General features: G+C 37.6%; 1 protein-coding gene across 2 annotated transcripts; it reads right to left on the bottom strand.

The window, feature by feature from the left end:
* Positions 1–1,252: 1,252 nt before the first annotated feature.
* On the bottom strand, positions 1,253–14,807 carry ORMDL1 (ORMDL sphingolipid biosynthesis regulator 1). 2 transcript variants are annotated; one of them, XM_068967439.1, is made up of 4 exons: positions 14,728–14,807; positions 13,004–13,184; positions 7,881–8,032; positions 1,253–4,747 (listed from the first exon to the last, which is right to left on the bottom strand). In XM_068967439.1, the coding sequence occupies exons 2-4, from the start codon at positions 13,175–13,177 to the stop codon at positions 4,612–4,614; spliced, it is 462 nt and encodes a 153-aa protein (XP_068823540.1). In that variant the 5' UTR covers positions 13,178–13,184; positions 14,728–14,807; the 3' UTR covers positions 1,253–4,611. The 2 variants fall into 2 exon arrangements, with proteins under 2 accessions (XP_068823540.1, XP_068823541.1); XM_068967440.1 differs by having other exon boundaries at positions 14,766–14,775.
* Positions 14,808–16,410: the final 1,603 nt, after the last annotated feature.

The raw sequence follows: 16,410 nt of genomic DNA, 5'->3' as shown, positions 1-16,410 counted from the left end.
CAGGTGGATTCTCTACCAGTGAGTCACCAGGGAAGCCCTAGACAAAAACTTGTAAATTCCCCGTAACAAACTACCTGCTGTATCGTTTTTAACTGGAACTGTAATTATGGAGTAAAATAAAAATCTGAGACATCTCACTTTTTGACATCAAGCAAAATGAAGGTGTTTATCTTTGCTATCCTCTTACCTTACTTCTTGGCCCAGTGCTATTCAAAAATTGCTTTTTTTTTTTTTTTTTTTTAAACCTAGACCTCTTCCCAGTACTGAACTTGTTTACACTTCCAACACCAATATGTAATATCCATGTAACTGTTTTGGGAATTACACTTTTCTGTCCTGTTGGAAAGAATATTAAACTGCATTGGTCTATGCTGAGTTGCTGCATTTGTCTTTTGCATGAGGATATTTTGGAGTCGTATTTACTAGTGATACATACTAATACAGGGCTTCCCTGGTGGTTCAGTGGTAAAGACCTGCCTGCCAATGCAGGAGACACAGGTTTGATCCCTGGGTCAGGAAGATTTCCTGGAGGAGGAAATGGCAACCCACTCCAGTATTCTTGCTTGGGAAATTCCATGGACAGAGGAGCCTGTCAGGCTACAGTCTATGGGGCTGCAAAGAGTAGGAGATGACTGAGCGTGCGCACGCACACACACAGATTAATATAGGAGACAGAAGAGAAATATATTGCATAAGATTCAACATCAGCTAGACAAGATGAATCAACAGGTTAAAATCCAACAACATGGGGATCTATAGAAATATAGATAAATCCATTAAGTAAGTACATGAAGGGAAAACCATCACTGAATAGCACTGCATGTTGGGACCAGAGATTTTAGTGACCATAAAGTGAATCAGTGATATGTGGCTCTCAAAACAGCTAAAATATGCTTCATTAAGAATAAAGAGTATCCAGAACAAGGGAAGTGGTACTGTTGGAGTGACATCACATCTGTAGTTGCCTTAGTGCGATATATAATAAACTGCGACTTAGAGCAGAATTATCAGGACAGTGGGAAAAATTTAAAACCGTATCATAATGGAAAATGGTGAGCGCTCTGGTACTATTTATTCAGTGCTGTTGGTAACAGTTTAAAAGCTGAAAAGTTATGTAGAATAAGCATTAAATTTTGGCTAAATGTATAACAGGTTATAAATTCCATTACAAAAATGCAGCCTTGTATTTTTTAAGTCCTCCTTTATTAGTGCCAACACAGGACTGAACAGAGGCATGGTGGTCAATGAAAACTGAACGTAAAGGGTAGGGTTGAATTACATAGCCTCTAAGGTCTTTTCCAACTCTTGGCATCATATAGTTTTGTAAGGCTAATTCACACAGATATTAGTTAAGGAGACAGCTATGCCCCTCAAGATCTTTCTAGTTTAACAGGCAATATTGACATAAACCTAACAAATACCATTCTATGCTTAAAAACAAAAATGAAAAATGGGGCAAGTGAAAAGAATACAGGGGTTAACTTTGGACGTTCCAGTGGAAACTCCCATTGGTCAGAGCTGGAGGGCAATTTGAGCAACAAATTAATAGTTATAATAGATTATAAACAAACAATAAGACATCCATGAGCTCATAATATAAATGACTGAATAAATGGGAGAGAAGGGAAAAATCTTCCTTACAAAAAATTCCAGTAAATACATGTAAAGGAATGAAGGAAATAAAAAACCACCATTGGAACTCCAAAGTAATAACTGATGCAGTCAAGAGTCACCAATGCATGCTAAAATTAGTAGCATTTCTGAACTCAGACCTATTCAGAAATTGGTATTATGTGTCCTGACTTGAAATTAGGAGCAAGTATAGCATAGCAGTTGATTTTATTCCAAATAATAGTCATTATAGATTATGTTTAAAAATGTTTTATCTTACACTAAACTGTACAAATTTGTGAAATTAGGAACGGTTCTCTTATTTACCATTCAACCACTCACCTAGGTGTTAAGGCTAAAAAACTATGAGTTATTTTCGTTCCCTTCCCCCAACTTACTTTCATTGTATCAGTGTTCTGTGAATTGTACTTGCTAAGTGTATCCCATATTTTACCACTTCTCACCACTGCATCAGCTAATTCCCTAGTCTGAGCTACCTCTTGCCTGTAGTAGCTTCCCAACTGTTCTTCCTGCTTCCCATGCCCTTACAGTTTATTTCCAATATTAGCCAGTGACCTTCACAGACACACACGCAAACCACCACAAAAACCCCAGATCCCTTTACTCTCCTGTGCAAAACTCTCTCATGGCTTTGTCAGGCTTAGAATAAAATTTGCTCTTTACCTTGGTCGACCCCTACCTACTTCTCTGAACTCATTTGCTCCCATTCTTATCCTTGTTGCTTATTACTCCTTTCCAGGCACAGTGACTGTCCTTCAAACATACCACCTCCTTCCTGTCCCAGAGCTTTAGTACCTGCCATCACCAGTACTTGAAAGCCTCTTTCCCTAGATCTTTGTATTGCTTGCTCCTTTACATCAGGAAAGTCTCTGTCTAAATGTTGCATTAGTTAGGATCTTTATAGAAGACTTTTCTGAGGCAGGCTCCCCTGCCTTTTACTGGTTTATCCCCCCCTACCCCTCCATAGCATTTATCACTATGTAAAATAATATGTATTTGTTTACTCATGTGTTCTCCAACTTGAATGTAAGCACATAGGGGAAAGGATCTGGTTTGTCTTGCTACAAACTGTACCCACAATAGCTAAAATAGTTCCTACAATGGAGTGGGTCTTCAAATATCTATTGAATAAATATCTTTTAACACACTGAAGGGCTAAAGTAGCAGAAACAGCAGAAGACCTGTATCAGAGGCAGATTTCTGTCTCTGAAGTCTGTGGGAAAAAATTTAAGCCTTTTGAGATAAACTTTAAAATGAAGAAAAATGAAAGAATACTTTTTTAGGTGCCTTAATTTTACAAGGGCTTCCCTGGTGGCTCAGATGGTAAAGAATCTGCCTGCAGTGTGGGAGACCCAGGTTCAATCCCTGGGTTGGGAAGATCCCCTGGAGAAGGGAATGGCTACCCACTCCAGTATTCCTGCCTGGAGAATTCCATGGACAGAGGAACCTGACAGGCTATAGTCCACAGGGTTGCAAAAAGTCAGAGACCACTGAGCCACTAACACTTTCACTTTTACAAATTCAGTTGCTTAAAACAAAAAATTTAAGCATAACTTAATGACTGAATTTAGAAGCTTTTGCAATAACCTTACACCAAAGAAAAATTTTATTAAAGTATAGATTACTGGTTATTTAAAAATACAAACATACAAAGGCATTATCATACAACTGATTTCTAAACTCAACACTTTTAAAATATAAAACAATGGTCATTACCCCTAAGAGTCAGTTTGAAACAAACTGACTTTTAAGTTGGTTTTATAATTCTTTATACTCACTCTTGCTTACAAATGTTACTAGGTTTTTCAGTTTTATTCCATATCAGAACTTTTTTTTGACATGTTTACTTCTCAAAGTAGTATATAGTTATTTCTTGGAATTAATGTTAGCAACTATAGAAAGCTTCTCTATGGGACAAAAATTCAATATGGTTGCTGCTTTGGAAATTTGAGTTATCTACACTAAGACTCACATATTGAAAGGCAAAATACGAATGGGTAAACGATGGGGATTGAGAGCAGGAGGACTAAGAAAAGATGATGTTCTCTTTCACTGCAGACCTGCTACAAGAAGACTCCATTATTTACTCTGATACTATTACTAGAGAAGCAGTTTCTGCCAGGTCACAGGTTGGCTAGGTAGTTGTCCATTTTAATTTTCTTTACTAAAGAATGGCAGACGGCAACAATTAAATTGCTCCACCAAATAAGCAGAGACTTTAAGTTACCATATACTTTAATTATGAAAAATAAATTATTTTCTTAATTGGTTTAGCAGCCTTGTATCTGGAAAGGCAGCAAAACCCACTCTATTCCAAAATTAGAAGGCCAGCTAAGAGGCTGCTTCTAAGATGCCTGACTATCTTCTATCATCAATCAGTCATGAAAGTGAACTTTCATGAACTCAGTAATAAATGTAAAAATAAAAGTCATTTATCAAACAATGTTGAGCCTGCAAAACCAAAAAAGTTCATAAGGTAGGAATTGGTTTGTATAAAACAAAGGATATATATCCTCTTATATAACACAAGAGGAATATGTATGGTAATAAAGACAATTTATAATAAACTTGTAAAGAGATGATTCTGGTTTACATGTAAGTTGGCTTAAACTGACCATGACTGAATGATTGAAAATTTTCTTCTCCAAACATAATGCCCATTCATTCTAAGCTAAGCCAGACTTAGTTTCTTATCTCTACTTCCTTGGATTTATCTACTACACCCTTACTTTACAGCCATTTAACTTATAAGCTGGGCCTGCCCAGCCTGCCCATAAAGCCTCTCTTCAGAAAGATACCAGATGCATTAAACAGAAGCATCTTCCTGTAAGAATCTGCACTTCAAAATAGCCTATGAAGAACTAGCAACTGGCCTTCTAATGTAGCTACCTCTCATTTCACATTATGCAGTTTACTAACCACTCCTTCCTTACAGAAAACTCAGTAGCTATAAAACTTTTTGTTCCATTTCAAAACATTTCAATACTTATTAATTCCAAAGATCCGAACACCATGTAGCTGTGGCATTTTGGGAATTAGCACACTCAGGAGAGAAGCTGTGTTTAGGATGAAGTGAGTTGTATCATACTTCGTATAGAAACTTGCCAGAAAATATCTGTAGAAACAAAAGTTAAGAATATATATATATATAAAATATATAAAAGTGAAATTGCTTAGAAATCTTTAAATATTTAAAGGTGGCAAAAAGGCCACTGAAACATAAATACCTAAAAGTAGAACCATTTTTTTTGAGCACTAGAACAAGAGCAAACATTTTAGTTTGGGGGCCTAAATTAATTTTAATTGAGACTAAAACATTGGTTGAATAGAGGCATATATGCACATTTTGCATTTTTGCAATTGTGTAAAATGTATTTAATGGAAGACAGTTACTACTTAGCATCATTTAAAGCAGAAGACTTTCAAACTAGGGTTCGTATGCTTCTTGAAACTTTAGGTATAGTTTTGTATTAATGTGTATATATCTAAAGAGAAGATCCAGATTCAAAGCATCCATCATATTCTCAAATGGTTCATTGTGACCCACCAAAAGGTTAAAAGCCACTGCTGTAAAGTTGTGAAAAACAGGGTGTTAGTGCATTAGTATAATTTATAATAGCCATCTTTGAAAGCAAACAAATACTTGATTGCCCTTTTGATGTTCTTTTTTCCATACTGTAGTTGAACAGGTATATAACCAGTATAATTGGCAACTTGAAAGATATTACTGTAAGATTCCAGCTGTTTTTCTATAACTGAACATCTGAGTGTATATATTCAGGTTATCCAATATCTGAGAATTTGTTTTAAGAAGCCTAAGCCACCTTTAAGACCATAAATCATCAATTCAGAATGCCCAAGTTTGACCCAAGGGTACATCAGAATGAAGATACATCAAGAAGCCACCAAAAGAGTATCCTAATATAAACAGGATATAGACTGTAAATAATAAAGCATTGTACTGTACTTGATACAGAAGGCTGACTAGTTATACTCCAGATTTTTAACTATACTGAAGCTAGGCACACATAACCCCCACATTATTCAATGGTCAACTGTATTATAATGTAATCTTCAACATGTTATAGATGAGGACACTGAGACTTTCAAGAATATGGCTGAAAGTCAGATAGCTAGAGAGCAGCAGAGCTAAAATACAAATTTAGGGCTCTCTGAATAGCCATTATTCTTGTTATTGCATTAATCTTTGTTAGACCGTACATATTTTTCTTTTGATGTCAGGCTAAAATAATTAAAAACTTAAAAAATTTCCTCTTATGTGGAACGAAATCTACATAAGGAAAAAGAAATCTACCACTTTATGATTACTTCATTCTTTTTTTTTTATTTTTTATTTTTTTATAATGCCATTCTGCTTTTATTTCATTTTTTTCTTTTGTAATAATTTTTTTTTCCTTTATTTTAATTTACAATACTGTATTGGTTTTGCCATACATTGACATGAATCAACCACGGGTGTACATGCGTTACCAAACATGAACCCCACCCACCCACCTCCCTCCCCATAATGTCTCTCTGGGTCATCACCGTGCACCAGCCCCAAGCATGCTGTATCCTGCGTCGGACAGAGACTGGCGATTCAATTCTTACATGATAGTATACATGTTACAATGCCATAGTTCATTCTTTTCTTTGAAAATGCCTTCCCTATTTTAAACATCAATGTAACACCTAACCTACCTTAAGTTCCATTTTAAGGGATTCTAATGCCTTGACTTAACAGACATGAGTTTGAGTAAACTCCGGGAGATGGTGAGGGAGAAGCCTGATATGCTGCAGTCATGGGGTTGCGAAGAGCTTTACGCGATTTGGCAACTGACCAACAACAATGCCTCTAAAATGTCTTTCCAGTTACTGCAGACCACACTGATTCCATAATGGATATGTAATTATATATATTCTTTGTGATTGGGTAAGTGATTGGGATATATGTGAAATATCTATTGTATGCAAGCATCTGAGTGTAGAATTCAAAGCACTGTATGCACTTATAAATTCTTTGCAGAAATAAAATAATAGAGAAATAATATAAAGTGGCATAAATAAGGGATATATAACTACTACTATGGAAGTTCAAAGCAGAGCATTTCACTGAAGGTTGGTTGCTAAGGAAAAGACCTCACTGAGATGGTCACAATTTAAATCTTGACAGGTAAGAAAGGAGAAAGCATTTGAGGTGGAAAAAATGACTTGAACTAAGGCATAGAAATAGGATTATACATAAAACATATTTAGGAAATGCTGCTTAGAAGAGTGTGGCTCGGTGGGAGTTGGGTTAAGGTAAAATATTCACATAAAGGAAAAATAAAGTAGGGACCATGTTGTGGAGGATCCTGAATATCAGATATTAGGAGGAAAGTTGGAGAAGGCAGTGGCACCCACTCCAGCACTCTCGCCTGGAAAATCCCATAGACGAAGAGGCCTGGTGGGCCGCAGTCCATGGGGTCGCTACGAGTCGGATACGACTGAGCGACTTCACTTTCATGCATTGGAGAAGGAAATGGCAACCCACTCCAGTGTTCTTGCCTGGAGAATCCCAGGGACGGGGGAGCCTTATTGGCTGCTGTCTATGGGGTCGCACAGAGTTGGACTGAAGCGACTTAGCAGCAGCAGCAGGAGGAAATCAGATAAGGTTAGATGCTTTACAGATAGGTATTATCTCATTCATTTTTTATATCATCAAATTGAGTTAGGTACCGTTGGCTAGAATTTTATTTATGAGCAAACCAAGCAGGTTAAGTGACAGCTACGTGATTCAACCCAGGTCTGTCCTACAATGAAAGCCTAACTTCTGTTTTCTCTAAACCATACTCTCTCTCCCAAGGAGTTTGAGCATTCAAATGTGGCAGGTAGTCAATGAAATTCATCTGAAATCATCTAAATCTTTGTTGAGGGAGATTAATCTGATAGTGGACAACAGAACAAGATTATGTGTTTAGTTTTCTTGCAAGCAGCTTAAGAAAATGAACTAGAATATATTTGACTTGTACATTCTAGAATGTCTTGTCATACTGAAGGAACATGTAATGTTGTCTCCATATATGTTTGACTGAAGTGAAAACTAGTTTTAACAGTTTGTTAAAAATTTTGCCTGTATTTTATATTCTCTATGAAGTAACAATTTATTGATGTTTTCAACAAAATAATCTGTTTCTATTTCAAATTTAATAAAAGAATGGCTTCATCTCATCCAGACCTCCTCATACCTGAAAATTTCCACTACTTACAGAATTATTGGAGAAATTGTGAAAAACTTCCGTGAAGATGTAAACTGTACTCCATAGTCCAGTTGTTCCCAATGAGTTAGGAGCCTTGCTTTACCCTGGTCAGGAGTTTCGAAAGGTGTTCCTTTTACTGCATGCAAAAATACATACATCCCCTGAAAAACAAGCAAGGGGGTATATAGTTAATATCAAATATAAAATGAGTATTTGTCATTAAGCATTAAGATAGTTCCAGGCTGTGTCAGACTGCATGATAAACTTAACAGCTCAAGTTTTAAGATATCGTATTATTGTGAAAGATTGTGGCCAGTTTCTTCATAGTAAAACTAGACTTCTGTGGGCTTAAATGGAAGTATTATTTGGTGAAAACCACTATAAAGTCCACCAAAAATAACCTGTTTTCATCTCTCATTAAACTGAAAATAAATGAAAAGTACCATTAGGGTAGCTTTGCATCATTACATTTAGATTTTCTAGTACATTTCCTATTAGGAAATAGGATTACCTTATCTCCAGTGTTTGGAAAGTTTAGAGTGTTATATTAGTAAGTCTGGTGATATTTATATAATGATAAAAACATATAAATTGGCAAATATTATAATCTGTGTAGGGGAAAATTATTTTGAAAATACTTAACATTAGTCTTTGTCTCACTAGTTCTTTTTCAAGATGTCTGAACAAAGATGGTTTGATGTACTAGGTATAATGTTTAACACAACCTGCTTTTAAAATCACCACTGTAACTCAATAGTGTGTTTTCAGAAGGTAGTTTTTAAAAATAAAAGTAAAAAAAATTACTAAGAGCCATTCTGGCCAGTGACATGTTTAAGTATCTAATTTTGTGGTTAATTAGGAAAAAAAACAATGTGTACTAGATTTGGTTTCCTGGAGATATCCACTTAGATTTATAGGTAACAGGATTACCATATACGGCACTGGTAAAAGAATAAAGCATATATATTATTGTGGAACAGTTTTACCCAATAAAGTCATGATGTGATTATCATTTTTTTTTAACTTCAACTTTTAATAAATATATGGAAAAAATAGAAAACTCAGTGATTTGAAATTTTACGTTATTATTAATAGGTTAAGACAGCCCTTCTTTAAAGCTTGGTCTACTTCCTAGTTATTCCATTAGGCAGTTTAAAAGTTGTTTACCTGCAATAACACATAAGCAACAGAAGCATGGATTCATGTTCAACCGGATGTAAATCTACAAATGTTTAGTAAGTGGCTAATATGTATAGAACACAGGAGCTGTATACATATATGAAATTGAACAAGACATGTGCAACCCCTTGAGAAAGTTCAATCTTCTGAGATGGTAAGGAAAAAAAAAGGTATGCATAAACAACTACAATGTAAGACAGAAATTTCTGTCAAAGGTATAATGAAATACAGGAAATGCAAAGCAAAAGCCTTGATGGTACCTTGTCAACTACCTTATTCTTGAAGGTTCAGCTCAATGATAATTCCTTAGTGAAGCCCTTCACATTAGCATTAATTAACCTCTTCCCTATGTGCATATATAGAATTTTATTGAAAATAGTTTTATTATAGCACAATACATTATATTGAAGTTATTTTTATAATGTTTGTTTTCCCATTAGCCTGAATACCTCAGTAACAGGGACTCATACAAAGCAACTATTAGATATTAAGCCAAGATGACATTAAACCAAGGAATGTTTATTCTGTAAGCACAAGGAAATCATTTTCATGTTGGTTTTAAAAGATTATGAAACAGAAATTCTGTGCTTTCAAATTCTCAGCAGAATGTGACCCTTAAAAATTAAGAATCTCTGCTTTAGACCATATATGTATTAGAAGTTATTGAAGAGAAAAAATAATTCTCTTATTATGTCCTTCAAACCACATGCACTCACCAGGGTCTAGAAGATAATATTCAAACAGTTTATTTTATGTATTCTTTTTAATGAAAAAAAATCTTATCTAACCATTTATCTTCTACTCCATTATTTTTATTGTTTTTCTAGAAAATTTTAATGATGATTTATACCCACATTAAAAGAATTAGGGAAATAAGTATGTAGCTCATGATTAGACCTTAACAAATATTTACTGACTCAAAGTGAAGAGTTTTCTTTTATTTTAAAAGCTAGGATAAGAACTTTGTGAAGTATTAGAACTTGTAAGAGTGAACTGTAGCTCTGAGTAAAACAACTCCTGTAGGTTTCTAATATATAGTTTATAAAGACAGAGGCCATGTTTTTTTCTAACCATGGATAACAATTAGGTCTAATTTTCAATATTAAAAAGCGTGCAGTACATATTTCACACTTTTAATTGGTTTAATGTAGGTTAACATCAAAAGAAATTTACATTTGGCATCATGTAATCATGTAATTGCTACATTTATGGCTGGTTAGTCAGGTTTTTAGTATAGAGGACTACGAAGTCGGAAGTTTACTTCCCTACGTGTTCTCAATTACTCGTCCTTTGTCCATGGCCATATACTGTGTCTCAATCTCAGTCAACCAACTTGAAAACATGAAGTGGGCAGATGACTTCTTAAGTTCATTTAATACATGTGCCACTGGAGAAGGGAAAATTATGTGAGAACATACATAATTTATTCAGCAACATTTAAATAGGCCTTTAGAGATATAGAAGTTAAAAAATAGAAAAGAGATAAATTGCTAATTATAATAGTATGATAAACACATGAAAAAAGAATCCAGCATGGGGATTTTGTAGCTTCCTAGAAAAGGTGATACTTGAGAAGTTTGCCTGGACAAGCAGGAATCAGCCAGGCAGAGCAGGAAGGAGGGAGGGGTATTAAAATAGTGGAAGAAGAGCCTAAGTCAAAGCAGAAAGGTGAGAGATGATTTTCATTATTTTGAGACCGTAGTTGTGTTTGGAGATGTGTTAAGACTGGGTCTCTTTCTTGCCTCTGTACTGTTTTCAACTAGTTTTCTATGTCACACAAAGAACTTGGCATTTTACTATGAATGCAATAGAATCACTGAAAGACTTAAGAGTGTGTCTTGAATAAACATGAATTTTAAAAATATCACTCTGCCAAACTCAAATGAAGGAAAGTAGAGTAGAGGAGCGTCAAGGAGACCAAGTAGGAGTAATCTACCTGAGTGGAAAAAAGGGCATGAATTGTAACAATGTCAGTAAGGATCAAGCTGAAGACAGTAAAACAGGACAGGGCTTTGACTAAATGGCTGTGGAATATAAAGAAAAAAGGTTACCCTAAGACTAGTGTGACCATATATACTAGTTTGCATGGGTAGTCCTGACTTATACTTACTCTCTCAAGGTTGTTATTACTAGAGCTCTCTTTTACTCTCAGAACAGTCTTGGTTTGGATGATACACTGTATTAATCACTTTACCTTTGACATTCAGCTATGTGGCTTGGCTTGCTGTGCAGATAGTGGTACCTTTAGATTAGATTATGAACAAAGTCCAGGAACAGATCGTGGTGGGTGGCAAGGAATATATCAGGAGTGAGTGTAATTTAAACTTGTTTGGTTTTAAGGTGCAAGATGATCTGGCAGTATTAACATGGTCATCATCATTTAACAGGTAGAAACTGAAAACACAGATAGATTAAGTAACCTAGGTAGAATATATATCATAAGAAGGGATGAAAAAGAAAACCTTGGTAATAGCAATACTTGAGAGGAAAAGAGAAGACTGCAAGAGGAAGCAGTAAAGGAAAGATCCAAAATATATCCAGGAAAAAGCAGTCCCATGGAAGCCAAAGGAAAAGAATTCCAATAAAAGGGTTAAGACTAGCATCAAATATTTCAGAGATCACTATTTAAAAATAGTGTTAAACATTCCTTTCAAAGTCTATCATATAAAATAAACTAATTGGACATTCATTTATTTCTACCACATCATCTTTGTCCTTCTCCAGTCAACTTCAAGGCTTCCCAGATGGCTCAGTGGTAAAGAATCCGCCTGCCAATGCAGGAGATGCAGGTTCGATCCCTGGATTAGGAAGATCCCCTTGAGGAGGAAATGGCAACCCACTCCAGTGTTCTTGCCTGGAAAATCCCATGGACAGAGGAGCCTGGTGGGCTACAGACCACCAAGTCACAAGAACTGGACACGAATGAGCACACACAGCCAACTTCATATACTTTACAGAAGATTTAAAATAAATCATACTAATTAAAAAACATCTATTTCTCCTACACTTTTCTGTTTTAGTTCTAAGTTTCTCATTTTGGATATATCTTTAAACAAATAGTTAATCTGGATTCAACTAAAAGTCTCAAATAACTAGATTTCTCCCCTTTCATTCTATTTTAATAGTTTGTGAAAGACAAAAGAAGTCACTATCAGGTTTTTTGTTTTTAAATAGGCAATTACCAGAGTATTCGGTCTAATCTCTGGCACTTTGTAGAGCTATCATATAATACAAAAGCAATAGTTAACAGGAAGAAGCTAAGGCACCATAAGTTTTTGCATCATTTAAGAAAGATTAAACTCAAAATTTCTACACTGAAACAGAGAAGTATATTTATACAATTTAGAAAGACTTAACAAGGATTTAAACCAAAGATGTTCATTAGATTCTAGTTAACCAAAAAACATAATTACTTCTGATGCATTCTGGTTAATCAATATATCATAGTAGTCTGAGTTAAAGCATCTTGTAATTTTTGCTAAAATGACTTTTTTTTCAGATTCTATAAAACAGGAAGAAAAAAAAGGCCTTATAAAAAGGGTCCAATGTTTAAATATAAAGTGATACAAAAATATAATCTTGAGATAAGAATTTTTCAAAACTGTCATAGATACAAAAAAATCACTGAACTATATAAATGGTTTAATTTTATATAACTGTTTAAAAACTGAGTCATGTGTTTTTCTTTTAATATAAAACTTTAAGCTTCTTTAAAAATTGTTTAAATACACATAACATAAATACACCATCTTAACCATTTTTAAGTGTACAGTTCTACGGTATTAAGTACATTCACAATGTTATGTAACCATTACAACCATCCATCTCCAGAACTTTTCATCTTACAAAACATTACCCATTGAACAATAACTCCCCATTTTTTCCCCGCCCAGTCTCTGAAAAATCATTAAACCTTAAGGTTTTAAGTGTTTAGTATAAGGTGAAATTCTTACCAGATTATGTATAACATTTGTTAAGGTCCAAGCAACAGGAACACTGAAGAAGGGAATACTGAGTAAAACAATATGAAGCAAGCCAACTCCCAATGCATATGTCAGCCACATACCACGGCTGTTCATTACCCGGGTATTCGGATTCACCTCGCTGTGGGCAACGCCAACATTCATGTTTGCGCTGTAGAAAAGCAATGAAATGAATCAACACTGATGTAACTGGAAACCCAAATATTCCTAATTCTGACATGACAAAATAAGTGTGCTACTGGGATTACTTTTTTTCTCCCTCATCCTTCTAAAATAGAACAGACCCTCCAAAATATGCTACTTTCACATGCCCAAGAGGTCAACAGTTCTTCACATCCGATTCTAAGCTAAGACAGACAAGACTTATTTTTATGCTTCTTGTTGAAAATAATAAAGTTAAAATTCCTTTCCTAAAGCTTGTCTTCAAGCACGTTGGTTTTACTAAATGAAACAATGGGCAGGAAACCTCAAACTGAAAGAGAAAACCTACATTTTCTTATATCATGAGAGCAAAGTGAAAATTCAGGAAGTAAGTTTACCAAAAGAATAAACTAATATGCAAAAAAGAACAAAGTTAACCTAAACCAGTCTGTTCTGAGTAGCCAGACTCTTACACCTAACAATGTATCCATAGAGTGGACAGAGTTCAAATCACTCCTTCAGGAACACTGAAAATGAGAGGAACACAAAGAGGTGGAAATTTTATATGGTCAAAGGATGAGATTTCTCTCTCAATCTTGTGATACAATTAGGTTAAAACAAGGAATCTGTCTTCTGCACATTGTAATTCTGGTCACCGTCCCTAAAATACTGTTTTTCTCTCTTTCCTTCTTCCCCCTCCCTTCTTTCTTTCTGAGATTGGAGGGGGGGGGGCGTGCTACAGTGTATTGGGAACAGCTGAGATAAAAATACACAAACCGTTTCCATTACAGATTTAGCACTGAGAGAGGAATTTATCCTAACTCCATCCAACAAGTATTTTCAGAGTACAAAGGCCCTCTCCCTCCAAACATCTATAGGCTTACGGTGATGAAAGTTACACTAAAATCAAGTCAGTCTCAAATTTAAACGTGTAAATATGTCTTCCAGTCTAAATATCCACCGTACATAACATATAATTTTTATACGCTATAAATTGTACTTAGAACATGCCACCACACAGGGTGCTTTTCCCACTTTCGACAGATTTTTTTTTTTTTTAATACTAGAAAGACCTTAAAATCTACATGAGGCGGAAGGCAAAGACTGATCCTACCCCAGGGCAGAAAACCTTTCCAGGGAGTCTGCCGCGCCACTTCAGGACTAGCAAACAATGACTTCACAGAGCAAAGAACCCTCTCGGCGCTGCCCTCGCGGATGCAGGGAACCCAGCGACCGCCCGCTACACAGCCAAGGGCAGCCTTCCCCAGCGGCCGGAGCTCCCGGGTAGTGGAAGCTCAGCAAAAGCCGCTGTGCTATCGACAAACCGCCCCGACTCCCCACCCTTTCTTCTCGGAGCTGCACATCCCGTCAGGGCCGGGACGCGACGACGAGGATTTGGGGAGCAAGTCCTGGGGGCCACTTGGCCCACATCGCCAGACGGGGCGCCGCGGATGGAGCCAAAGTCCACCTTTCCCCTCAAGCCGAAGGCCTGCTAGAAGCTCCCCACGGCACAGGCAGCATCACAGCCCCTGCGGCCCTTCGTGGCCACTCACCCGCCGCCCCACTCCCGGCGGCCGGCCAGAAACAATACCAGCGCGGCGGAGGCGAAGGCGGCGATTCCTCGGGCCGGATGCGAATAGTCAGCCTCAGCGCCGCGCAGCGCGGCGCGGCTGGCGGAAGCGCTCCTTGCGGAAAGCGCTGCCCGGGGATTGGCTGAGGGCGGCGCCAATCCCACGTTCTCCGTACTGGGCGGGACTGAGGGCGGTGCGCTCCGTGTCTGCCCCGCCCCGCGCGCGCTGTGGGTGAGTCGGGACTCAGCGAGGCCGAGCCCGGGCTCCTGTCGGGACGCTGGCTGGTCCGCTAGTGGATTGTAATTGCCCACGTCGCGCGAGCAAGCAGGTAGTGTCGTGTGGCCAACGGGCATTCACTGTTACGTTGTCGTAGGCTCGAGAGCGGCCTCCTCTGACCTCGTCCTGGTCTGGCGCGAGCACCGGGGGCCGCCAGGGGCGCCCCTCCCCCTCTCCACTCGCGGAGCGGGAAGCAGGCGCAGCGGCGCTAGCGGGCGCGCACACGCGGGCAGCGGCCTCCCACCAGCTGCGGGCCTCCGTAGTGTCTGGGCTTTCTTGAGTAAACGATGTCTCAGCCCACTCCTCAGATCCTTGTGAGTGCAGGTCTTAAAGTTTGCCAGGCAGAATTTTACCTCCGGACAGCCGTAATTCAGCCTGTCTTTGAGTGTGAGGGTAGGCTTCATAATATTGTGTGTAGTAGCATCATGCAAGTGGGGCAAGCAAACTTTTCGGTTGACGATGATTTTTACTTAGGTCATTCTGGGTCTCTCTACACGCAGAAGACGGGTACTTGTTTGCTGAGGAAATATGGATTCCAAGAGATTATTTTGCCGCTCCCCGTAGGTTGCAGGGAGGCTTGTGGAATCCTTGGTTCCCAACAAGGGATTGAACCCGGACCTTGGTAGCGAAGTGAAATCCTAACCACTGGACCGCCTGGGAATTCCCTTGAGAATTGATCTTATTCAAGATAAAAGAAAAAAATCAGATTATTTGTAGTTATCTTTGAAGTTGAATTTTATTACCTTGGCAATACACAGAGTTTATTTGTAATGCTGAAATAACTTTCAGTGGGCATTTCAAAATTGGCGTAAGAGAAGGTGGACTATATATATGCGTGGTTGCTTAGTTGTCAAGTCGTGACCAACCCTTTGTGACCCCATGGACTGTAACCTGCCAGGCTCCTCTGTCCATGGTGTTTTCCAGGCAATACTGGAGTGGGTTGCCATTTCATTTTCCAGAGCATCTTCCCTAGCCAGGAATTGAACCCGCATCTCCTGTGTCTCCTGCTTTGGCCGGCAGATTGTTTACCACTGAACTACCTGGGAAACCCTATATATATATGGGTTTATATATGTATGTATATATAGCATTTCTGTTGGCCCTGTGAAACAAGTTGTTTTTTTCTTTTAATTATTTCATTGTATTCTCCCTAAAGTTTATCTATGACTTCTCTGATATTTGCCTCTTTTTTAGATACATTGTTGTCCTTAATTGATTTTCCTGATTATCAGCCCTCTTTTGCTAATGTTTGATTTACCCCTCAGCAAATATGGAAGACTGATTCCTGACATTCTTAGGCATTCTGTGCTGTGATTCATAAGCTTGATATCCCTTTTAAAAAGATGCCGATTGGTACACATTCAGTAGAGTGCTTGTTCCAAAAGTTAT

This window comes from Capricornis sumatraensis, chromosome 3 (genome assembly GCF_032405125.1).
Source record: "Capricornis sumatraensis isolate serow.1 chromosome 3, serow.2, whole genome shotgun sequence".
NCBI lineage: Eukaryota > Metazoa > Chordata > Mammalia > Artiodactyla > Bovidae > Capricornis > Capricornis sumatraensis.
The sequence above is the reverse complement of the archived record's forward strand: the minus strand, read 5'-3'. Positions and strand labels throughout refer to the sequence as shown.